Raw genomic sequence first — 26658 nt, forward strand, 5'->3', positions numbered from 1 at the left:
TAGGTTTATATGCTGCATTTTTATTAAAAATATAAATTTGAAAATTCAAAAGTTGCTTAATATTGTTTACAGGGTGTGTAGCATTTTTTAAAAGGGCTTTATTTTCGTTTGTTAAAAGCCTTTTGAGGTGCATTGTTCATTGAGTGTTTTTAAAAAATGCTTAATTTCCACTTTTTGAAAATGAGAGATTTTTTTTATCATGTCAATTTTCGCCAGGAATGTTGCAATAAGCATGGACTTCACATTGTTCTATTCAACGTTTTTTCACAATCCATTTCGGCGTACCATCGGTCCTTAACGTATAAAAGCACTTCATTTACACGTTTGATGAAATACTTGCGGGTTCGCATGTGCATATTCTGAGCTGAATCCGGCGGGAAGGGCTTGCACTCTAGTGTGCAACTATGTTGCAATTTTCAAGAAATTCTCATTTTCCACCCCCTGGAATCAAACCAAAAATTTTGCTGATCGCTAAACAATGTCAAAAATTCATTTTCCCTAATTGCAAATGAAACTTTAATTTCTCTTGTTAATTTCATCTTTCTGTATCACTGGCAAGCTAGTGGCCTTCTCACGCTCTTCTATTTATAGATAAGTACCATAATCCTTGCACTTGACTTGAGAATTATTCATTATTAACATATTATGAGGGCTCAAAGAGCACTAAAGAATCACAAAGCTATATTTCCTCACAGTATCCTTGTCTTTTATTTATTCCATTTTATAAAGATAAGAATTAATTGAGATTTTTAATCGGAAGATTTTTTACTTGAAGAACCCTCCACTAATTGTATAAAGAAAAATTTTATATTACTTAATAAATTTTAATTTTTTTTTTACTTATTATTTTCTATTATTGTATTATTACTTTTAAAATTTTCAGTACTCTTAAGTTGTTTTATGAAAAAACTGAATAACTTCTGGAGGCAGGATTTTATATAAGTATGAATTGAGGGGCTTTCGCTATTTTAAATACAGCAAAAAATTTTATGTTTTTCAGATTTGTCATTCTAAAAAACTTTAATTCATTTCTTAATGATTTGATTTTAACAAAATATTTAGGGAAACAATTTAAATAAGAAAATTCAATTATCTCAGATATTATGAGCGTAGAGACCATACTTTACTTCTGACTAAAATGTTAACTTCAATGCTCATTGTATTTACATTTCAAAATCATTTGACTTTTCATTAAAGAAATACTGTAACAATTTTAATAAATATGGATGGTGTTTTCAATAGGAATGTAAACAATCTCGAGCTCGGGACCTACTCTAGTTCCGGTTAAAAAGTTTGCAACTGCTTACTACATGTTATTCTGATAGGCGATGTTTTCAAACGGATAATTTTGTTTTCAATAAAAGAAATAAATTAGATAATTTCTGAGCTCAAATCTGCCGTCTTTCATAAGATATTAATGTTATTATGTAATTCTGGGGAGTTTGGAGTGAAAATGTGTTTTAGTTATTTTGTTATTTATTATTTAAAAAGGTGATATGGTTGCTAGATTTTGAATAACTCGCTTTTTTGGCAGTCTTGATTTGGCCTCTTTCCATTTGTTTATTACTGTTTGTTCGTGTTGCAAGCTGTGCACCATCTTACGTTAGTGTTAACACTTTTAGTATTGTAAACACAAGTATTGTTAGCATTGTAAACATAAGTAATAAGTAATCAAATACATTGTTTGCAATAATCTCAAAACACAATGATGCCAAATGGCTTTAAAATACAACTGAAACAGTAACCCGGAAATTTAGGCAGTCCCCTAGTGTAGAAAATACCATCCATTGATTAGGGACCATTCACTAATTTACATTTGTAATATGAATGCATTAGAGCTTTCTCAGTTTGCTTAATTCTTTACATATCTTTATAAATTAGGTATGATCAGTATTATTAACGGAGATGATTGTGCTCCAGAAAAAATTCAGATTAAACGCGATCCGGAAATCCAAGGTCCAGAAATTTCAAGAAATCATCGATTACATTTATGTATAAAAATTCTTATTTATTTTATGTAAAAATATTAGAACTAGAATTTATACTTGGCATCTTTTTCATTTGTAATTATTTTTTCTGGTAGAATAAACAATGTGATTAGAGATATAAGTAAACTTTTATACATAATTATTAATTTAAATTACGCTGCATGTAATTTATTTAGAATTTCATGTTGTGAAAATATCAATAATTTAAATTTATAAAGACATTCATTTTTTGAAATATGCCATTAATGATTTTATTCAAGAAATTTTCAGGATTTTTGAGTTGGGCTCACAATTAATCTTGTTAATATTTTGTTGAATATGCTTTTATAAGTAACTTTTATCTAAAAAATGCACTCAATAACCTTTTTAAATATTAGTTAAATTAATTATAAATTTGGATTTTTTTTTTACGTAAGTAAAGTAATAATCAATTTAAAAAATAGAATGAGCCACTCAATAATTAAGAAATATTCTTTATCAGAAACTAGTTATTTTATCATGATCATGTAAAAGTCTTAGATAATTAATTTGCATTTTGTTAATGTATGTATGAAAAACTTTTTGCAATAAGCAGAAAATTTTAAGTTTTGTTTATCCTATATATAAAATTTTTTTATTGGGCTTAAAAATATTTTTTAATGCTTAAAAGGTGCTTATTTTTTGTGAAAAATAGTGGCTACGCACCCCCTGTTTTCAATTAATTAAATTATGCTAATATTAATTAAATTTAAGATTAATCACACATGATAGCTAAATTTATTATACAGTTAGTTAAATGTTCATTATCTTGAGTGCTTATAAAATTAGGTACTATTTAATGATGGTTTAAAAATTACAAACTGGTAAAGATAAGCTTTTATATTAAGGTTTGAAAAATATTTTATCAACAACTTTTTATTTTGTAACCAGCGTTGAGCAGCCTACCCAATTCTGAGTTTACGACTATGTTCAACTCTGTTGCCTTGTAAGTTTGGACCCAACACGGAAGACAAGGGAGCTCCTGGATCAGACATTGGGGCAAATTAGTTTTCTTTGAGAACTTTTTGATAGAACTAACATGCATTTGCGTTACATTATTGGGTTTCAAACCTGGTCACATCATTAGGAAGCAAATGCTCATTCCTCTGAGTGACCGCGGGTCCATTTTCTTTACATAAACTTTTTTTTTAAATAAAAATTATACTAAATATGTTATTTTTTCATTAAACTTAAGGGGCCGCATAACAAAACCAATTCAAGGGGTGCAAGTCATTCGGGAAGTAATTCAGCTGAGATGTATGATTTATTTTTTAAATTTTACATAACATATCTATAATAAAAGTATTATTAATTATCTGTAATAATATCATTATAACAATCATGAAATTTATTCGCAATCGCAACGATCGAATACGCCATCCGGGAAGAAGACCGATTCTATGTCTGGACCCTTCCTTCTCCTTGTTTCAGTTGTATAGGAATGTACTATGGTATTTCCCCCTTTCTTAAAATGTTTCGTATTTAATTTTCAAAAGCATTTTTTTTTAATTTCCACGATGCTTTATTTTTGAACTATGTTGAAAGTAGTTTTCAATTTCATGTAGTTTCCTAACTTAAAACTATTATTTTATTTGGAAATCTAGATAGAAACTAACGTATAGTTTGTCTAAAATAAGAACTCCTCCAGACATTCGTCTGGACCAATGGCGGTGACTATGGTAACGAGGTATGACTAGAGAGAAAGGGAATCTCTTCGGTCTATTGTGTTAGTTTTAGAGTGAAGCTACCCTCCTTAAAATGTGCCATTCTTGTTTCCATAGCACCAGACGGCCTCAGACTTTGTGGCGGGAGGAGGTCTTAGCTTAGACAGACTATACTTTCTTCTTCTATGACTCTCAACACGCTAATGGTGAAAGCATGCCAAGTATTGCTCTAGATAATTAGAGAGTTATGCTCTACACCACCTGTTGCCTATTCCCATCATGTCCATTGGATTAAGCAAACTGTTGATGGAGATAAACTCGTCTTCGTGATGAACTTAATTCCTCCTCCCGTATGACCTATGGCAAGTAGACATTCTCATTGCATCCAAGACTTGAAAGGTATACATCAGGGCTCGAGAAACTGCCTGTCCTCGGCGGTCAAAAATTCCCCGCGGACAGCGAATTTCTCGAATCCGACGTCCACGCATACGGCCATTTTCCCGTTAATGTTCGTGATACATTTAAAATTTTTGTTATCTAACAAGAGTTTAGTGCCTCACTTCTAAAATGACCCTCTAATCTAGAAATCCCGTTAATTACTTCGCGTCAGATCAAATGCGCATGATCACGTACGGTAACAAAAGAAAAGTTGCTCTGATGTGCATGTGCATTTTGGACGAAGGAATTAACAGAAACCTCTGTAAATCATTAGGTTGATTGTGGAACTGGGAAACGTCATATTTGATTCATTTAAAAAACGCAGTACCTCCAGATAAATTGACATTCCTGATAACTTGACCTTGTCATTTAAATTATTTCATGAAATAAATAAATCATTTCATAAAAGAAAGAAATTATTTCATAAAGGAAATACTAGGTTACTATTAGTAACCTAGTATTTCTTTTTATTACTATATAATGTAATCCTAGTACTAATTCATTTTGCAATTTATATAAATATTTGTAATAAATAAGAGAAAATTATATTTTTATTTATTTAAAAGCTGCGTAGTTTTTATTTATTTAGAAGCTACCGTACGGGTTGGTTTCAAAGGTGGACGGGTGCATTGTTGGGTTAGCCGTCCCCGGGGACGAGTAAGATTTCTGAGTTTTTTTAGCCCTTTTATACATTTATAGACTGTCAACTTTTATCTGTCAAAAGGTACCTCAAGATAGAATCAAGTTAACGTGTCTTATTTACTAGTGAATTGGTATTCAATATTTATAGTGGTAGTTACGCCACATTATCCCGTTCCAGAATTTTATCTGTGATATAGAATTCGATGGACGGAAACCACTAGTTGATTCATGCTGTTTATTCATATCAATTTTGCTCATTATATATTTTTTGTTTTTATTGACCAGAAGACTTTATTTACTTCACCGATTTTTTTTCTTCCTTGGAGCAGTATATTTTTAAGCAAATCAACTGTTTAATGTGGATCATCCATCAATATTGACAAGTTCTTATCACGTCCGGAGGTCAACAATGAAGGGTATACATTTATAGACTATGTAAATCAACCTTCATCTATCCAAAGGTACCTCAAGATAGAATCAAGTTAACATGTCTTTTATAGTGAATTTGCATTAAATAATTATAGTGGTAGTTACGCCACAGACCCTAATAGATGTGAAGGAAATAATGTTTTTCCATCGTGACCTCTGTTGCTTGATTTCTTCAATCATGCCTAATGAATTGAAGGTTCTCTATGATTTTAGGGGCTAAAAAATCAACGCATGGTTTGGGAGCTAAGTACGGAGGCCATGTGATAACTATGACCACCCACTCTCCCTTCAAATATTTGGTAGTGTTGCACCTGATTATGCAACGTTTGCCAATAACCAATCAATGCAACATTAGTGTAATGCTAAGGGCTACTCTTACTGCATACGATTCACGCATAAGCGATAGCAGTCCAGAAAAGGAGAACCTGATTGGCGAATCTTTCGCGGGAATATAATTTTCACCAATTAGATTCTCATTCTTTGATGATGGCAATCAGTGTTGCGTGAACCACATACAGCAAAAACGGCCCTGAAATATGTCTAAGATCAATCAATCAATCAAACCTCTCTGAAAGGCTAACTTTGCCCCTTAAAAAAATATATCAATTTTAACCCCTTAAAATTTAAATTTTTATTGCTTACTAAAGTCATATTCTAAAAATAAACAAATGGGATTGCGTGTATTTTGACACAACAGTTTGATACAGATGCGCCGAAAATCCCCTTTCTTTACTTGCTTGTTTTTTAATTTTTAAAATATTTCTCTGAATTTAATTTTGATTCAATATACATTTAAAATTGCTTTTGTAATTGAAAAAAAAATATTAAGCAAAAGTATGCCAGTTAACTGACTACTATGTGTCGTCTGTTAATAAAGTACTAATTCGAAAACAAAACTATATTTAGCAATTATTATAAAACCTTCGTTATACACATTTATAGATATTTATTACACAATTTAATTTAAGAATTCTTAAATTAAATTGATATTTCACCAAAACTATTATAACAATCAATATAAAAGTTTGCATGTGGACTCACTTATTGAATATCAGGAATACCTGTCATTTTTTTTTATATGTATGAGGTCATACTAGGAAAAAAGAAAAATGGTAAACAAAAGCTGACTTTCTTATCAGAGTGGAACTTCTAATTATTCGGACCTTTGCATCTTTCTTTTGGACAGAATTTCAAAAAATTGTGGAAAAATGCCAAACTGTACGTATTTTAATACGTATGTGATACATAGATGCTAATTTTGAGTCTTTGCTATCTCAGTAATCCTTACATGGTAAACAGCGCGGGTGTGCCGAAGTTTAAACAACGCATGCGCTACTTTGTCTGTGTTACTCGTGCTTCACTGTTTATGAAAGTAATAAATTTAGGTAAATAATAATTTTTTAAATTGCAAGAACGCTCTTAAGGACATAAAAAAGGAAATATTTACAATTCAACAAGTGGTAAGTACAACTATTTTGAGTTGACATTGTTTTTTTAATAAGCAAATGTAGCATTTAAGTACACGAGGGAATATAATATACATTTTTAAAACACGTTAAGTACTATTTGTGTTTTATTGCATTTTATAATTGTTGACGAGTTTCAGAAAACTCTTTGTTATTGCTTGTTATTACGTTATTTGAGTCTTCACGATTTGAGACTTATGTCTTATTTGGTTTAATCTTTTCAATCTGTTAAAGAAAAATGTGTGAAATTAAGTACTGCTGTTAAACATAACGAATGATGTCAGTTCTAATATTTTTTTTTTTTTTTTTTATGTTATTGAAAAATTTTAAAATTTTTTTTCATTATCTATATTCTAGCAAGGCTTGTTTGTAAAAAAGTAATTAATTGCATCGTGAAACATTAGAAATTATTTTTGTTAGTCATATCCATTCAAGGATTTCCAAAATAGTTATACTTGAATTTAGTTGTAGTTAATGTATCTAAGATAAAATAAAAGGTTTTATTTTTATAATATTTCGTTTCCTCTTCAAGTTTTTTTTTATTTTTTTTTTTTTTTTATTTTTTTTTTAAGCTTGATACATTATTGCTGTTTTATATTTAAAATGTTACTGAGAAATGTGAGTAGTTTATGATTTAAATTATGTTTTTATAATGATTACTGTCGCTCTAAGTATGAAAAGAATAGAATGCAATGAAACATAAAGGAATTAAGGCAGTTATGTTGTCTACCTATTGCAGCTAAACATAAATTGCTTTGTTAGAAACATAGATACCTGTACTTAACAAAAAAAAAAAAAACAACAAAAAAAAAACTTGGAACACAACACTAGAAACTTATATTGTAGTAAAAAATAAAAACACATGACTTAACTCATAATAAACACTAGGAGAGGTTGATATTTGTAACACAATTTTACACACTGTTATTTGTAAATACATATTTGTTACACTGTTATTTATGAACACATATTTGTTACACTGTTATTTGTAAACGCAGATTCCATGATGACATTGCACCCTTGTAATCTTTATTTATTTATTATTTTTTTTTGTTTCAGACATAATTTTGAACATTGTTTTATCTGCTAACATAGAGTATATAATATTGCTATGGTTACTTTTAAACTCTACATTTAACTTAATTTTAAATACATTTTATATGTAACATTTAAAAATTTCTCCTTAAATAAAAATTTATTTGAAGATTCAAATTGTCAATTGTAAAAATTTGAACAATTTAAAGACTAGTTAGATCTTAAATAAAATTTCTATGGGCAAGTTGACATTATTAAGTATTTTTTATTTTTATTTATTCTTTATTTGATATTAAATTTAGGTAGATAATTTACAAGTACTTATACTTTCGTTACAAAGAACATCGTTGTAGTCTTTAGAATCTATAATAGTTTCATGCACTAGCAAAGCATTTATGAAAGGAATGGCTAGTCATTTTATGTGCAACTATTTTTCATTAGCCATTTTTTTTCTGTCACATTTACTTTATGTATTACACATTTTTTAGATCTTAGTTTTGAACCACCAGCATAGTGAAAAGAAATCGCAAATGTATTTTAAATTTTAACTTCAGTTAATGGTTCACAAATCATAACAAAGGAAACAATTCAATTGAAATTGTTTATAACATTTGAGAGTTTATTTAACTGAATCAATTATATATGCTGAATTTGTGAGCTGAATCTAAAGTGAATGCAGCAAAAAATTATGATAAATACCTGTAGGATAATTTTTAGGATATTGTACTGAATTTGGGCAAAAGAAAGATAAATCCAGTTTATCATCTCATTTTGTTGTGTTTTTCAAAGTTTCAAAAAGTTATATTTAAAAAAAAATCATTTTTTCCCCCCATTTAAACAGTATTTTTGATTTAAAGCAGAATTTATTTTTTAATTAAAATCAGTTTTTATTAGATGACTAGTAACTTTTTAAGAATATTTAACTTTTCTGACATAAAGCATGTAATTTTAATGTAAAGTAATAAATAGGATCGAAGACATTTTATAAATGTTAAAATATACTTATGTTAAAAATAACTGAAATAAATACTTGAGTAAAATTTTAAATAGTATTACCTAAAAAATCTTCAGAAATAAGATTCTTTCAAATATGCATATAATAATACTATTTAAATATCACATTGTAATATTAACTATCTGGTAAAATGAATTATTGTTCAATTTATAAGAAAACATACAAGTTTATTAGTTTAGTTAGTTATAATTTATTATTTTTATCTTTTTATAAAAAGTTCACGAGGCACATATTCAGAAACAAAATATAAATGAAATGTGTAAAATTGCCTAGTTAGAATGGATATTTACCGCAACAAAAAATACTTCTTCTTAAAACATAATAAAATGGATAGGTAACTTTATAAAAAAATGGATAACTTTATAAAACTTTATGAAATGGATAAAATTGAAACTTAAAAAGAAAACAATCAAATTCTTCAAATAATACTATAATATAAATTACATTTTATTTAAATAATTAAGTCTTGGACTTTATGTAAAAATATTACTTATCTACCTTTATAGTTCATAATTTTTGAGTGTACTAAAGGCTAAGTCATGTGCAGAAAACAATAATAATAATTAAAAAAAAAAAAAAAAAACTCCCAGAGAGTGAAGTAAGCAACGCTTTTTTCTTCTATTATTTGATAAAAAGTTTACGATGGCTTAACTCCATTGACACAGATTTTAAAACAGTAGAGGTATTGAACTGGCAAGATCTGACTACAAGAAGAATGGCATGTGAAAATGTTCAAGTGAAGGCCAGGGCCCACCCTGGGCTCTTGTGTCGATGAGAATAAGTAAAAATTTGAATTTCTCATGAGCAACATTTGAGATGCAATACCTTCCTCAAAAAGATACAGCAAGGATCTGCCCTAGCTATGAATTTCATAATCTTATATTTCTTTTTCAAAAGCTTTTTTCAAAATTAATTTCATTTCCTATTCATGTAATTTTTTACCTCAGAAATCAATCAAATAAGCTAAGAAATGGAGGTTTTATTACTTAGTTGTTGCATAAGAAAAAAGTGAAATTTATTTTATTAATTTATTGTAAGTTGCGAAGAGCAATTTTGATGCTACTGAAATAGAATACAGGGTAAGAAAAGTACTCTACTGCCGTTGAGCAAAATAAATTTGTAAAAAGCTTCCCTTCTTCCAAAAAAATCTGTAAACCTAGACACAGATTTTATGTTATGTAGGAAAATTATCAATAGGTTTAAGTTGTATTAAATTTTACACAAGAGAATAATTAGTTATACAACTGAAAACTTTTAAAATGAAAACTAGCGATTTTATTTATATTAAATCCAAGTGATAAAAATCTGTGAGCAATGTAGCATTTCAAAGGCTGAAATAAATTGGAATTTTTGGAGGGGAGAATTTTAAAAGCTTACTATACATTGGAAATTTAACTGGTTTTCAAACTTCCCTAGTTTCGTCACTGAGTTCAAAAGCTTTAATGTAGTATTTCATTGTTTAAGAAATGTTTCATGGGTAAAATCAGTATTCTAATGTTCTTTAATTCTTTCACAATATTTTAATATTCTAAATGTGAAATTTTAATCAAATTATAATCTTTTTATATTCATTTTTATATTATACTCTACTCAAAACTTTAATCTTGTGTAAGATTTATGCAAATAGTTTTATTTGAAATATTTTATTTTTTTTCTCTAAATCATCCGTATTAATGTGTATAATTTCAATATGAACAAAAAAATTCATAATAGTGAAATAAAGTCTTTCGTTGATCGTTATAAAATTCTAAAATAGACCTAATGAATATTTTTCGTATTATAAAACTAAACTTTTATAGGGTTCAAATGCCAGACTAGCCGAAGTTTCTTTTTTTTTCTTTTAATATAATTAATAATATAAAACTGAAAGTTGTAACTATATAAATAATTAAATTTGAAAAGTTTTTAATTTTCTCAATTTCCCCTAAGCTACTTATTACAAATTTCCTGAGTTCTTCACATTTCTAATTACAACCATTCACATTGTTTGCCCCTTTTTTGGTTTTAAAAAAAAAGGAAAAAGAAACAACATTTGGTTTATTTATTTATATTCAAACAACATTCACATTGGTAAAAGAAAAAAAAAACTATTTTGTTCTGTTCTTTTTAAGTGATAAAGAAATTTATTTTATTCGAATAAGTTTTTCTAAGGTAAGGTATAAATTTAGAGAAAAAATTTAGTAATTTCAAAATTAATTTTGGAAAAAGATTATAATTGTAAAAATAATTTTTCATTTGTATTTGGAATGAAACTTAATTTTTAAAATTTAGCCTGGATTGCCAAAAACTGTGCAGTTTAGTATCAATCATCTTATCTCGCAGTCCAAATGCTGTTATCAAGAAAAAGTACTCCCAAGAAAATTCTTGTTAGGCTTGCTCAACATGTATCATAGCTCTGATAAGAAATCACTGGAGAATAAAGATTTTATTTCTGCATACTCGTCAAGTACTGTTATAGTTACGTTTGACATTAAAAAATAACGCCATTATAACTTTATTACTTTGATTTTTGATTATATTTATTTTCCTAATCCAGAACTTATCATTTTTTCCCATAGAATACTTTCTGCCATCTTGTGTCTTAACTAAAGTGTTATAAAAATTCTTTTCTTAAACATCGACTCAAATGTGATTAAGTTTGTGATAAGTTATGATTTAAATAAATGCTAATTTAAATAAATGTTTTTAAATAAATTCAATGTTAATTAAATTCAATACTAGATCAAAGTTTTTTCTTTCTTTAATCACAGCAGCAGTGCCCAAATGATACTCAGAACTCAAGGTTTCCGAGAAGTGGGACATTTTTAATCAGCTACGATTTTCGATTATTTATTTTACATTTCCGTTATTTTTATGAAATTATTTAATTAAAATGTTTGTGAAGAGAGAAATGTAAAATTAAAAAATGTATTCTGTTATAACAATAGATTGAATGAATAACGAAAAGGATATGCATTTATGAAAAATTGCATAAGTATATCCCGTCAAATAAAAATAATGAAGTATGTTTATCCGTTTATATTTTTTGCCATTTTCCGTTTTTATTTCAACTAAAACCATATTTCAGCTCATTCATTTTCAGTTTATGCATTTACTAAAATGAAATTATAAACTAGACTAAGTGCAGCTCCAGACCTGTATATTCAACATTCTGACAAAAAAGACAACAACCCAGCTTTAAGATTAATATTGATAAAACGATAAGATGAGAAAATTTCATATATCATACCTTTCTTAAACATTTTCATTATAATTATTAAATTTTCAATCAATAAATATATTCACAATTGCTTATGAAATTTATTTAAGTCGTGGGTTTCCGCCAAAAGAAGATCGATCATTTATGGTTGTATAGCCAGAAAAAAATAGGTAATCGCTGATCTTCAGTACCTCTTTTTTCACTAGTCGGAGGCAAGCCAATTTTTCCGAATCTTGCAAATTTTTTTTTAATTTAACTCCACAGGCCTGGTTATTTGATATTTTTAGTTTCAAAATTATTTGTTAAGTCAACCTTACCTTTTACTTGTGTTATTTATAAATTATAATATATGTGACATAGTAGTTTGGGTCCTACAATTTTCTGAGATACATAATGTGACGATGGCATTGCGCGCAGACCGCTTTTACTTCTCAGGCCTGCATCACGGATAGAACGCATAGCTTTACAATACCAGTTCAGTACCTTAACTATGTCATCACGGTTCGTGTAGGTTTAATAGTAAATGGTTAAATTTATATAAGCCCCGAACGATTATAGGCAAACAATTTTTTCACGTTTGTTTTTTTTTCTTCCTTTTTTTAAAAAATTTGCAGTCCAAAGACGTTACGAAAAGGCAAATTTTGTGCAGCAAGGAGAAGTTGGAATGGGACACCTGCAAATTACGTAGTGTGGGTATCGATCCTGATTGGTTGTTGAAATGAGGGAATTCGTTTACGTTAACAACTGTTCCCTCCATTCTATTTCGACTAAGCCAAGCCCGTCAAGTATCAATTCTCTTAAGTGACACATTCTTTATTCTTACACAAAGATTTCAATTCTTTCACTATATATTTCTTAACACAAAGACAGGCACGAAGCCATGTAGAACATAAACAAACTAATTATGCATCGTAGTTGCCAGGTCACAAAACGAAAATATGTCAAGGTAATAAGAGAAAGCATAAACAAATTAACAATCTAAGGTAAGTAAAAGACGTTTGTGCGATACGGCTCGGTATTTAATTAACATAACTTTAATTAACATTCTAACTTAAGTGGAGAAACTTAGCTTAAAATGCCATTTTGCTTAAAAACGATCAGCTGGCGCGTGATCTTCTTGAAGTGCAAGTACCCATTTGTCAAATATTTCTAAGAAAAACCATTCCTTTTAAAAATTTTAATCAAGATTTTATAAAAAAAAAATTAAATATAATGAATCTATTGGTGTCCATTGAACATTGGGTTTGGAAATAAGTTATTGTTTACTTTTTTTTTAAATTTTGTTTTTTATTTTGTAATGACTTCTATTCAAAAGTATGCGTATGCACGATAAATTTAAAGTTAGTCATGGAATTTTATGCAACTTTTTGAAAGAGATAATGTGTGTTATCAAGGGTTATCACATATGAAAATAGAATGTGAAATCATTTAGAAATTTTAAAAATACAACTTTGGTTGCGAAAAAATGCCTTTCGAGATATCATTTATTAAGTAATCAGTATAATGCAACTGATATTTTTCCTCGCATTTAAATCATTTGTACACAGGTATGAGGAAATAATGATAATCAATTTTGCGGTCAAAAGGAGCAAATTTCTCAGAATACAGCAATTGTTTATTTCCCCAACGCTTTTTGGAATTCTGGATTGCTCTGCAGTTACTGATACTGAATATGAAATTACTGACGTAGGATTATAAATTTTAGTCCTTAACAAAAAATTTGTTGTTGTTATAAGTCTCGTAAGTTAAGAATGATTATAATGATTGAGATTTAGTTTAAATAAAAATTATCGCACGCTTAAAATTCTTTCAAGGGAAAAAAATATAAATATATTATATTTTTTTCCTGTTCTGTCCATAAGAATAATATTCGCCCTTTGTTGACCAGAAGGGTTACGGAAGTTAAAGCCCACCAATTTTAGCAATGTGGTCAGTACTGCGCAAATGCCGCCTGTACTTTCCAAACAAGCTGGTACCCATCAATCTGAAGCTGGGTGGGCTTCAAGCCGCCACTGGGTATTGAAACTTGGTTCTATAAAAATAATGTAAACATTTATATTTGGATCAGGAGTCTCAGCGCCCACTGTCTTTTTTAAAGCTGGAACTAGTAGAATTTATTAAAAGTCTGTAATATTTCCGAGCTAGTTTAGGTTAAAAACAATCAGTAAATTAAGTTTCCGATGAAAATGGAGCAGATAATTATGTTTCAATAGCCAGGACTTGAAATTTTCTGATTTAGTATTAAGGCTTATATAAGATAGATGAGATACTGTATCCTACAATAGTAGAAGGCACTCTTTCAGTTTTTGACATCAAGTCAGATTTTGTCCTGAAATACTTGCAGAATTATGTTATAACTCAAGAGATGTTTAACTATCAGAGGATTGAGGGACCGGCTGTAAGTTAAGAATGAAAAAGAGCGTTTTCGAATACCCTATACAGCAACTGCATAAAATTTCGTAAATCTAGCTTACATTATATTATTCGCTCAAGACAAAAAAAAAATTTTTGCCCTACGTTTTCTTACTCTAACTGTAAGAATATTCAATATAAAATTAAACAAGATTTTCGGATCAATTTTTAATGAATGGATGGTTAATCGAATAAAGCTAATCGCAGAAGACGCCAGGGGTTACCACGTTCGGTTTATTTTTGCACATAAGCTTGAAAAGCTCTCGAGTATTTCTTGAAAAATTTGAATAAAATGTCCTGAAAGTGTCTCTTCCATTATTGTGAGATGTACATACAGATTACAGAGGCTGGCGCTCTAACAACCCCAAGACGTAGACTTTTTTCTTTTCTTTTTCTGATGGCTCATATTTTTTAAATATTTTTCTGATTTGACTGCAAATCTGAGCCGGATTCGGAAATTCTGAGGATTTAGACGTATTTTGAGCCAAAAACTTTCTTGATTGAGTACAAAATGCTTTTAAATGATTTATTACTCGAGATGCACCAAGTTCTAAAGTTTTTCCGGGTCCTGGTGCCCAGGAAAAATTAAATCTTTTACACGGTTCCGGGTACCCGGTAAAATTTGTATTTATCGTCCTGCGAGGTTCGATAACCCGTATTGTAACATTTAACCCTTATTGTAGCAGGTATTGTAACATTTTGCAAAACAGCATGAAAATCATATGATTTTATATCGACGAGTTATTTTACAAGGAAGCCGTGGTGGCTCAGGGGATAGAGCCTCATTGGGAGGTGTCCCAGGTTCGAAACCCAGCTGTGGCTGGTTGATATGAATACTGCTCCCAGCTCGCCCCGACCACAGTGCTGCTGCTGACTTAAAATATCCTCAGTGGTTGTCAGGGGAAACAGTGGTAGACGGATCATAGGTTGTATTCCTCTCAGGTCGGCGTAACCGTGAAATGTTTTCGTGGTTTTCCTTTCCGTGTAACGTAAATGCGGATTAGTTCCATCAAAAAATCCTCCACGAAGGCATACGAGTATTTCTCCCAATACTTGATCCAGGAGTTCCCTTGTCTTCTGGATTGGGTTCAAAATTACCAGGCAATGACGTCGAACACTGGTAGTCGTAAACTCAAAATTGGGTCGGCTGTTCAACGAGGGCTACAAAATAAAATAAAAATAATTATTACAAAAATACATACAATAGAACCATTTGTTTTTGTAGCATCTGTTAAACGAAGAGTATTTTGACGGTATATAATAATTATATACCGTCATAATAATGTTATAAACCTCAATAATTATAAACGTCAAAATAGCATTTTTCGTATTAACAAAAAATGTTTTTACTATCGGAGTTAAATTTTCAATCATCTGTTAACAATAAGCGTAATATATGAGTAATTAGATTTATAAAGTTGTCAATGACCAATTTGTAATGAATATCTTTTTTTTTCAATATTAAATGTAAAATAACTTATACTGCTGAAAATGTAATATGTTTCAGAATAAGTCTTGTCGAGTTATGCAAGAATAAAATTATTATTATTTATTAGTTACCTTTAAAAAATGTATCAATTTTTGTTTTCTTCCCTCTGTTTTAACGAGTGTTATTTACTAGGAAAATTAATACTCTATGATATTTAAATGGATGGTAGCATTAGAATAATTAAGGTGGTATTTGTAAGAAAATATTCATATTCTGTTTGCAACTTTTGTTTATTTTTTATAAAATGCCAATCCTAGAAATCTAAATAAACAAAACATTATTGCATTTATTAATTATCTGAACGCGAATTTAGTATAAGAGCAATACACAGATAAGTGTCAGATTTTTCTGCAGTTATCTTCCATTCATTGTGATTTTTATTACAATAATACACATATCATCGTTATTCTTCTAATTTTGCATTTAATTAAACATCATATTAGTTTAATAAAAATAGTTTTGAGTATTATATTTCTAAATTTTCAAGTCCTATTCCTAATTGGACACTTCTCCTTAGCGAACATATTTCTCTGTTCTGAGGGTGTCCATTTTGCCAAGGATTTCCTAAATTAAAATTCTGCACAAATGTTAAATATGCCGTGCCTAAACGGTTATTTAACTTGATTATTAAGAAACTGATGGAATGCGGATTTCTGAAACTACGTATATGAATAATTTTAAAGTTACTATAATTCTGAATGTTGACCGGGATAGCCTGGGCACTGAACAAATGTCCAAAAAGTCGTGGGTTCGATTCCCGCCGGCCGAAGACTCCCCGTGTAGTAAATGGTGACTGATGCACGTTAAATCGGTCGAGTCACAAAGTCCTCCATGTTTCCGTAACAAATCATGCCTGTGGGGGTACTGATCCAGCAGTTTCTTTGTCTTTTGGATTGGTACAAAATTACAAGGCTACAGAGTTGAACATAAGTAGTCATAAACCCAAAATTGGGTCGGCTGTTCAACGACGGATATAATATAATTCTGAATATGGTTGCGTCGAATATAAATCAGCGTTGCCCGGCACTGAATACTCTGTAAAGTAGGCCGGTCCGGGTACTCATATCGGTATATCTCTAATTATTACATAAAATAATCCAGTGGCGTACGCAGAATTTTTTCATGGGGGGTGTTCATAATTTTCTGACACTACTAAAAGAAATTCGAGTCTGTAATAAAGCACTTTCCATAATTTAGACAGCTAGACAATTGTGACTTTTTTTTAGACAACATTGTTTAGTTAAATTTTGATTTGAGTTTTTAAGTTTAAGAGCATAATGTAATATCTTCTGAAAGAAGTCCAATGTCATATGGGTGAGAAGTAACACTTTGAGGGCCACTTTCACATTCATCAGATTTTGATATGCTAGAAACGTTTTCTTCAACGGAAGTATCATCATCATCGTCATCTAGTATTGTACAAGGCCTTTTACCTTTCCATCTGGGAATTACGGGATCGTCATCTTACCTAAAAGATAGGGAAGAGAAGAGAAAAAAAGAAAAAGTTTGAGAATTAGAAAAATTCACGAAGCAAACTTCCTCCTTTTATACAATTTTTCACCGCATCTCCAAAATTCTCGAATTTGTCTCAAAGACGACAGAACGTCTAGGATTCCAGAATCATCGCGTAAAGACCTCGCGAATGACAGCCAGTCTCGAAAACTATACTGGCAGGACAGAAAGGAACCAGTCCGTAACAGTATCACGTGAGTTTGGTTTCAAAAGTACAACCCTATTGTAGTAAATGTTTTTTCAGTATTCTGAGAAATGCCGTGAGAAAAAAAAAAGTAGGCATAAGGCAAATAAAAATATATAGTCTTTAAAAATAATAGCTCGCATAATTTCTACTAAAATTTTTATTTTTGCCATTTTGTCTGAGCTCAAGGGGGGTGTTTAAACCCCTAAGCCCCTCCCTTGCGTACGCCACTGAAACAATCATTATATATAGAGCATGAAAATTAAGCTTATATTCATTTCAATTATTGCTATCTTAGAATTCAGATAGGCGGGAAAACATCTGCAAAATTTATAGGCCTCAAAATTCTGGTTTCTCAGGCCGAATGATAAATCAGGCACTCAGTCTAACCTACAACTTTTTGCTTCTCTGGGTGTTAACTTTCTTCAAGTAAATACGAATCCTGCATTCCCGATTCGATACTTGCGTCAAACAGCTTTTAAATTTCGTTATATGGTATGATCTGTGTAATGACGTTTATGTTTTGGAGCAAAACTGTTGGCTCGTGAGATCTGAAACATTACATGCAACTGCTTCAACATTAATTTTCATTAATCAGACGATATTTTAATTAATATTCTTCTATATTAAATTGTTAGGAATGGCAACTCCTTTATCCTTTTAAGTTAGTTCGGACGACGATAAACGGAAAAATTTCAAATTTTAATTACTATGGAAAGCAAAAAGTCCAATTTCTTTTCCTTCAACGTCTTAACGTTTTTCAGTTAAGGAACATCTTTTTCTTTATTTTTTCCCCCCTCTTAATTTTCTGTAACTTTGGGACAGATCTTTATATGTTCCTTAGGTACAGCACTAAATGGCAGACGAATAGGTTTGTTTAAAAATGAATTTCAAAGCGATTTTTACAATTTTTTCCCCCTTCTAATTTCTTATGCAGTCTGGTGATTAAATATCAGTAGATGATTTTTTACCAAATCCAGTTAGAAAAATATGCTTTTTTTAGTTTAAAAAAAAATTCTTTTATTTTTTTCCTCCCTAATAATGAAGTTAGGTACATGCTACATTTATCTAATCTTAATTTCACCTTAACGATATTTTCGAAAGATGTTTATTTCCTTTTTGATATTTTTTTTCGCCGTAGCTGCATGCTTCCTTTTCCTTTTTGAAGTCTCTTTTCCGTTTCTTTGTTGACATTCAATGAATAAGATTATTTTGGATTATAAATTATCTGTTCCTAAGTAGGTTATTGATTTTATGACCCCGCCTCTTTCTCTTTATAATTTTGTTTTACCATTTTCCAAGGGTTAGCCTTGATTACTTACGATAATGAAATGAACTTATGGGTGCTTCAAAATATGATTTAATAATAGCCAAGAACAGACTTACATTCGAAAGAACCAGGACAATTTGATCGAGAAATATGGGGGTCTAGGCATAGAACTGTCAGGGGCCCCCTAGTCGTTACTTTAAACCATATGAACAGTGCGCAAAAAAAATAAGTGAATAAATAAAAAATAAAAGAAATGAATAAATAAACGGACTACCCTGAATAACTTTTAAACTAATGATCCGATCTTCATATTCTAGGACTCTTATCTTAATGGTCCAAGGGGGTCACCTCAAATATGGTAATTAAGTGTAAACGATATCTTAAGTTACGAAATCAGACACAAAAAAGGACTTTCTCTGAATTGGCATATCTTTTTTTGTTGTTGACGGATTTGGATTTCTGATCCCCAAAATATAGGGGGTATCCGCAATTTGGGAAATACTTTCAAAATTTTGTCCACTATTATTAAATAAAATAATAACAAATGATAAATATTTTCTAAAAAGTTATTTTTTGCATGAAATTAACTTTGGCTAAACGAACTTAATCATTGTGTGCAAAAATTTTTTAAAAAAAAAGTACAATCCGTAGAAGAAAACTAGAAAAAATTTTTTAAAGTTTTTTTTTTTTTTTTTTTTTTTTTTTTTTTTTTGTATGTTTCATTTGAACAAATTGAAACATCGTTTGTAAAATGAAACTTTCAACGTTTGTTAATGAAGCAATTGTTCGACCTCGAAGGAATATTTTGTAATTCATATCGAAATTTCCTCTTTAAATCCAAGTTATGATCGTCACAATGGGATTCTATAATATTAAACCAAATATATATATAGTATTAAACCAAACATTTATAAAAAATATTTTCTTTAAACCTGAGACCTCGATAAATGAGGTTTCGTTATAAACGAATTAGACTGTAGTTAGAATTTTTTTATTTATTTTTTACTCTAACATAAACCACTTACAGGCAACGAGTGGTCATACCTGTTCTAAATTGTTTAAATACTCCCCCCCCCTCCCTTCTAAACACATTATTTTATTATACAATTTTGGAAATGGTAATCCGATAGTTTTTTGTATGTTTTCTTGAATTAAGAGTGTGTGTAATACTTCGATAAGCCTACTTTTTTTCTTCGAAAATTATACACCTAGACCTGATTTATGTTCTAACCTTTTATCATAGCGTAACCAAATTTTAATGTGAAGAATTTTTATACTCAAAATATTATTGTAACAATACTGGCAATGTGTCATTATATAAATTAAAATATTTGTTTTTAATTTACTTTTTTGATGTTGAGAGTCACTTGGATTCACTTTGGATTTCTTGTAACAACTCATTTTAACTCTGATTTACCATTTTCTGAGGGCAGGGAATTAAGAATTCATCATTAGCACTGTTTCTCGAAACTCTGTCACAAAGGAAAATAAAAAAGCCATAGTTTAAGTGCCTTACACTTGAAGCAAAAGCGATGATTTTAAATTATATATATAATCTTGCCGTGAAGAATTATCTGCTCTGTAGAACGGACAAATTACTTAAACATTTTAAAAGTTATTAAACTATCTTAAAAACCGCCAATTTGGTGACATTTTTTTCACCTAGATGAAAAGCATCAAAACCACTGCCTTATTTTCAGTTTTTGCAAATTTTTATGAGGCCAGGTTATATAGCATTGGAGTAAGTTTTTCAATTTTAAAAAATTAGACCTTAAACAATTTTCATTTTCATAAAACTGCGCTATTTTCAAAATAAGCGTAGACAGAGCAGGCTTTAGATAGGCTAAACTTGACCTAACAGTCATGAGTAACAGTTGCAGACTTACAGCAGTTATAAACGTGGCATATTACCTCGGAGACTTCGAAGATTGGAGGTAGGCGATACCGCTATACTATGATATAGCTTTAACGATAATATCGCGAGTAACCAGGGGTCTGTTTAGAAGAAATTTAGGTCCGTTCGCAAAATATCTTTTCATGAAAACGGACCCTTCACAAAATGATTTTTCTTTTAATCGGACCCTTCACAAATTTGTTTATCTTCATTATTATTTTGTTAATCGAATAAACCCTTTCCATAGCAGAAAACAAGAAAGATGGATGTAAACGAATTAAGTTTTGTCTTCGGCAGACGATTCTTCCATTATTCGTCCGAAATTAATATTCTGCGTTCAGCAGTATAGGCTAAATACCAAATATTTGTATGTTGCATCTCTAGTTTAGAAGCAGTAATTGCTGTTTATTTTTTAAAATTTAATTTTTTTTAATTATAATTTTACAGTGTTGTGCATAATCTTGTACGTCTTTACAATTTAAAGACACCTTGAAAAAGTTTTTTTTTGCAATAACGGACCCTATTTGCACAAATTCATAAAAACGGACCCTGGTTGAAGGAATGTGAGTAATTTTTTCACAATTTCACGAAAAACGGACCTTTCACAAAATGTCTGGACAGACCCCTGGTAACATCTATGACGCTAATTATAGAATTCGATACTATCGGGAATGCTGATAAATTTCATTTGGCCAACAAAAATATCGCGAGTATCACAGATAATGATACTTATAGGATTCGATATTATCGTGAGTGCGGATAAATTTCATTTTTGGCAACGAAAAGATAGGCCTATGCAAAAATAATGCAAATAAAATTATCGCGATATTGAAATTCCAATATCGCTGATCACCGTGCAGATGTCTGAAAATAGATCAAATAAGAAAAAATGAGATAGTGTATGGGGTTTAATGTGTGACAAAATTATTGTGATTTTTATTATTTTGTTGATAAATTTAGGAGGACATCCAGGATATTGATAGGTTAATGTACAGGAGTTGCGATGGAATGATGATTAAAGCACTAAGCTGTTGTGTAGGACTGGGGTTCTATTATTAAATTATACTTCAAATTAACTTCCAAAGATATTTGTTGTTGTTGTTGTAGTTCATTTACGTCACACTAGAGCTGCACAATGGGCTATTGGCGACGGTCAGGGAAGCATCCCTGAGGATGATCCGAAGACATGCCATCACAATGTTGATCCTCTGCAGAGGGGATGGCACCCCCGCTTCAGTAGCCCGACGACCTGCACGCGAAGTCGAGCTCTTTACGTTAGAACAGTTTAACGAAGACCAATACCGCACACCCTCGGTCCCTACGCATACTGATCAAAGTGGTCACCCACCCGCACGCTGACCGCAGCCAATGATGCTTGACTTCGGTGATCTACTGGGAAGCGTGTCTTAACGATCAGTCCACTGCGGGACTCAAAGATATTTGTATTCCACAGATTTACCAAAAATATTGTGCTGCTGATTTGTAGACTTTAAGGCTTGATTGTTTAACTTTTATTTTTCAGATGTCTTTCCGAATAGTACGGAGCAGTAAATTTCGCCATATATTTGGACAACCCTTGAAGCGTGAGCAATGTTATGACAATATTCGAATTACCTCCAACTCCTGGGATTCTAGTTTTTGTGCTGTAAATCCAAAGTTTTTAGCAATAGTCATAGAAGCTGCTGGTGGTGGTGCCTTTATGGTTCTTCCTCTACACAAAGTAAGCTATTATTTATTCGATTTATCTTTAAAAAAAAAATCTCATGCTGTATTCTTTATAAAAAGCTTTTTTTCCCTTCTTTTTTTAGCTACACTTGAAATAGGGTATCTAGATGCTTAGATAACCTGAAAGTCTCAAAAAAATTGTAGAAGTCCCAATAAGCTCTGTTTAAAAAAAATTTTTAAAAATTCAGTATAAGAAATTTTTTTTTTTTATTCTTTCATATAAGGAATTATTTATCTCACTTCAAGTGCTCATTGTAACTTAAGGGATTTCAACCATAAGTTATATCAAATCCTTATATCTTTTTGCTTGAGGGGTAGGACTGAAATTATTTTCTTTAATATTGGAATTAAAATTATTTTCTTTATTCAGCGGGTAGCATTACTATTTTTGAAACTGAGTACTTTTATTTTGTTTTTATTTATTTTATTTATTTATCTTTGGTTTTTAAAGTGATGTAGAATACTGTCTTATTAGGATTTGATTATAGTAAATTTAAAAAAAAATAGGAAAAGGTTAGAATAAATTGATAAAAAATGTGTATGAAATACAAGCATATATTTTATATCTTTTAATAACATATTTATAAAAGAAATCAACTGTTGGACTCCTTGAAAATTGTATATTGTTGGTATGCTGAAGTCTTTGAAATTTGTGGTTGATCTAGAATAGACACCTATTTGAAATTTGACTCATAGTCCTTTCAATAACAAATCAATCTTGAAATTTCAATGATAGTTTCCGTTATTTCAAATCTACAAGTCTTCCAATCTAAGTAAAATCTTCAAATTCTACTTTTCTTATAGATTTGATTGTTAAAGAAAATAACTCTTCTTTTATTTTTGCTCATCTGCTAGTCTAACAAACTTAATAACAAACAGTAGCAAGTCAACTGTTCAATGTAGACTATCCATCAAAGTAGGCATATTCAGATCGAAGTGGGCGTTACTGCCATGGTAGACGTGTTCATATGGAAGTGGGCGTTTCTGCCTAGGTAGGCATGTTCGCATCATGTCAGAAGGTCACCAATGTGGGGGGTGAAGTTATTGACAATGTCAACCGTCGTCTATGAAAAGGTACCCCATCATAGAATCGAGCTAACATGCCTTATATACTAGTGAATTGTAGTTGTAATTTTGTAGTGGTAGATACGCTACTGTTTGAATTGGCTGATTTCAATTGAAAGATTTATTTAAAAAAAATTTTGTTTCATTATTTAGTAAAATTTTATTTTTCTTTAGACTGGAAGAATTGAGCCAAATTATCCTTTAGTATCAGGACACAGAGGACCTGTTTTAGATATAGCTTGGTGTCCCTTTAATGACAATATTATAGCAAGTGGTTCTGAAGACTGCATTGTTAGAGTTTGGAATATTCCAGATGCAGGATTAGTGCGACCTTCAACGGAACCGCTTGTTGAACTAATTGCTCATCAAAGAAGAGTTGGACTGGTTACATGGCACCCAGTTGCCAATAATGTACTCTTGAGTGCTGGTAAGTTGGAAAATGCTCACATTTATTCTGAAAAAAAAAAGTATTAATTTGTAAAAAAAAAAATAATTAAAAAATATTTTTTATTCAATGTTGGCATTGTAAATTACAGGAATTTTGACTAACTTTTTTAAGCACACGTAGAATTTTCTTATTCTAATGGTTGAGCTTGATTACTTGCATATTATCAATTACTCGATTGTTATACTTATATGATTGTCAATGGGAAAAAGGTGACATTGAACATAATAACATATTTATCATCATTGACCATATTTATGTAAAATTATTATTCTCTTGAAATTTTGGTTTCTCACTTTGTTTGATTTCTATTGAAAAATTTAATTGTGTTGAAGCAGGTAATCAGAACGCAGTATTTCTTTTAAAAAATAAGCAATTCAATTTCAGAAATAATATGATAACTGGTCAAAAGGTATAGGATAGCATCTTAAGCATCATTATATAGGTAGTATAAGATATCTGTAGTATCATAATTGATACAATTGATTATCAGTATTTGATCAATGGTTACTATTGGTAACAGACCGGTCATTGATACATGACTAGTGAGAAAGTATAAAAAGGGATGCCAGCTTAAGCATCTCTATGGAGCAGAATTAATCACTGCTCATGGAGATAATTAATTTTCTGGATGTATTAATTTTTTAAGGAAGGTAGGTGTTGTCTGCTTTTGAATTTTGGCATGTCATCCAGCTGTCTCCACCATTACCTTCAGCAGCATCCCAATAGAATCACTATAGCAGGCCTCATGCCCTCTGTGGGGTTGTTTTCATTATTGGACATATTTTTGTGTAATCCAAATTGAAAGATATTAAAACTGGAGATACTTCTCTTTTTGTTTTTTTGCATCTGTATTGAGCGATAAGATATGTTGTCTAATTCAACAGCAAGACATTGGCTGACTAGTCCCCGGGGTAGGATTAAAAAAAAAAAAATTTAAACTCGCTTATAGGGTATAAATTTAGGTGAAATGTTTTTATAAAATTAAAGTCATGGAAATTCCTTGCTTGTTAAATTTACTGAGAAAATTCTCTTTGGAAGGTAAATACTCTGCAAAATGATAAACTCATAATTTCTTGGGTGTCTTAGCCAGTATTAAACCATATTTTTTATGGTATATTTTTCTTGGATATTTTATTGAGAAATAAAAACATGCATTTTCTTTTGCAGGTGCTGATTTAAAAATTTATATCTGGAATGTTGGCACTGCTGAGATTTTGTTCTCTATAAATCACCCAGATCTTATTTGGCATGTATGCTGGAACTGGGACGGAACTCGATTGGTCACCACCTGTAAAGACAAGAAGATAAGAATTTTTGATCCTAGGAGTGGCGATATGGAACAGGTAATTTATTTAAAAAATAGTTCTGTTTGAGTTTCTTTCATTTTTATCATTTGTTAGCTTGCACAGTTACATAGGTTTGCAAAGTTTTCATCTTTATATTGATTAAAACTGAGAATTTGTTTTTTTTGGATATTGGTACTATATGTTTTTTTAAAATCATTGTTGAACACCTGACCCAATATTTTGAGTTCACGACTACTAATGTTGAACTCCGTAGCCTTGTAATTTTGAACCCAATTCAGAATACAAGGGAACTTGCGTTACATGGAGAGGAAGACCAGGAAAACCTCCCACGGTTAGCTTGATGGCTAAGGGACTCTAACCCATGATCCGTCTACCACTGTGGATATTTCATGTCAGCACTGTGTTCAATGCAAACCGGATGCAGATTCGTTTCGTCCAACCATCGCTGGGGATTCGAACCCGGTTCACCTTATTGGAAGGCGAACATTCTATCCCCTGCACCATCGCGGCTCTTGGTACTATTTGTTATTTTATATTATAACCGTCGTTGAACAGCCGACCCAATTTTATGGGTTCACAACTACTAATGTTCAACTCCATAGACTTGTATTTTGAAACCAATCCAGAAGACAAAGGAACTCCTGGATCGAGTAGCGGGAGAAATTTTGTCTTCATGAAGCTATTGATGGAGCTAACCCGCATTTGCGTTACATGGAGAAGTAAACCACAAGAACCTCCCACAGTTAGCCTGACGGCAAGGGAACTCTAACCAATGATCCATCTACCACTGAAGATATTTCAAGTCAGCACTGTAGTTGGTGCAAGCCAGATGCGGAATTCATATCGACTGGGATTCGAACCTTGTTCACCTCATTGAAAGGCGAACGCTCTATTCCCTAAGCCATCGCGACTCTGGTACTATGTGTTGTAGTTTGTGGGTATAAGTGCACGTGTATTATTGTTTATTATCTTTCAATAATGATACTTATGTAAATGTATATGCAGGACCTGAGCTAAAGACTTCAATTTATTAGTCAGTAAATTAGCCAAATTTCAAAATTGTTAGCGATTCTAGTGCTAAAAATATTTTATGATAGAATTTTTCCCAAAGAAAACTTCAACAAATCAAAATACGAATTTACTATAAACTGAATTATTTTATAAAAAGGAAATTCAAATCAAGAGTCATTTTGCAGTTGAGGAGGAGTAAATGAGCAACAAATGGGAGAGAGGATGAAAAATGTAGATGTTTTATCTTTCAGGAAAAGAAACAGGAATAGGTTTGGGTTAATTTTTAATTTATTAGATTAGAGCGGTAATTTAAAGATAAATCTGAAGCAATTTTATGCTATTGTCATGAGAAAACATATTTTTTGCAAAAATAGTTGGATGATAATATGCATCTTGCTACCTCTTAATCTGTTTAATTGGCAAAAACTGTAGGAAAGAATTTTCGTC

General features: G+C 30.7%; 1 protein-coding gene across 1 annotated transcript in view; it reads left to right on the plus strand.

The window, feature by feature from the left end:
* Nucleotides 1–6233: 6233 nt before the first annotated feature.
* LOC107456548 (coronin-6) overlaps nt 6234–26658 on the plus strand; it is a 38673-nt gene continuing 18248 nt past the window's right edge. Inside the window, exons 1-4 of the mRNA XM_043047311.3 lie at nt 6234–6639; nt 22178–22375; nt 23620–23872; nt 25061–25236. Coding sequence (XP_042903245.1) covers nt 22178–22375; nt 23620–23872; nt 25061–25236 — 627 coding nt within the window. The 5' untranslated portion in view covers nt 6234–6639. The remainder of the gene's footprint in view (nt 6640–22177; nt 22376–23619; nt 23873–25060; nt 25237–26658) is intronic.

The sequence above is a fragment of the Parasteatoda tepidariorum genome, chromosome 8 (assembly GCF_982258835.1).
Source record: "Parasteatoda tepidariorum strain Cologne lab strain chromosome 8, Ptep-v5.0, whole genome shotgun sequence".
Lineage (NCBI taxonomy): Eukaryota > Metazoa > Arthropoda > Arachnida > Araneae > Theridiidae > Parasteatoda > Parasteatoda tepidariorum.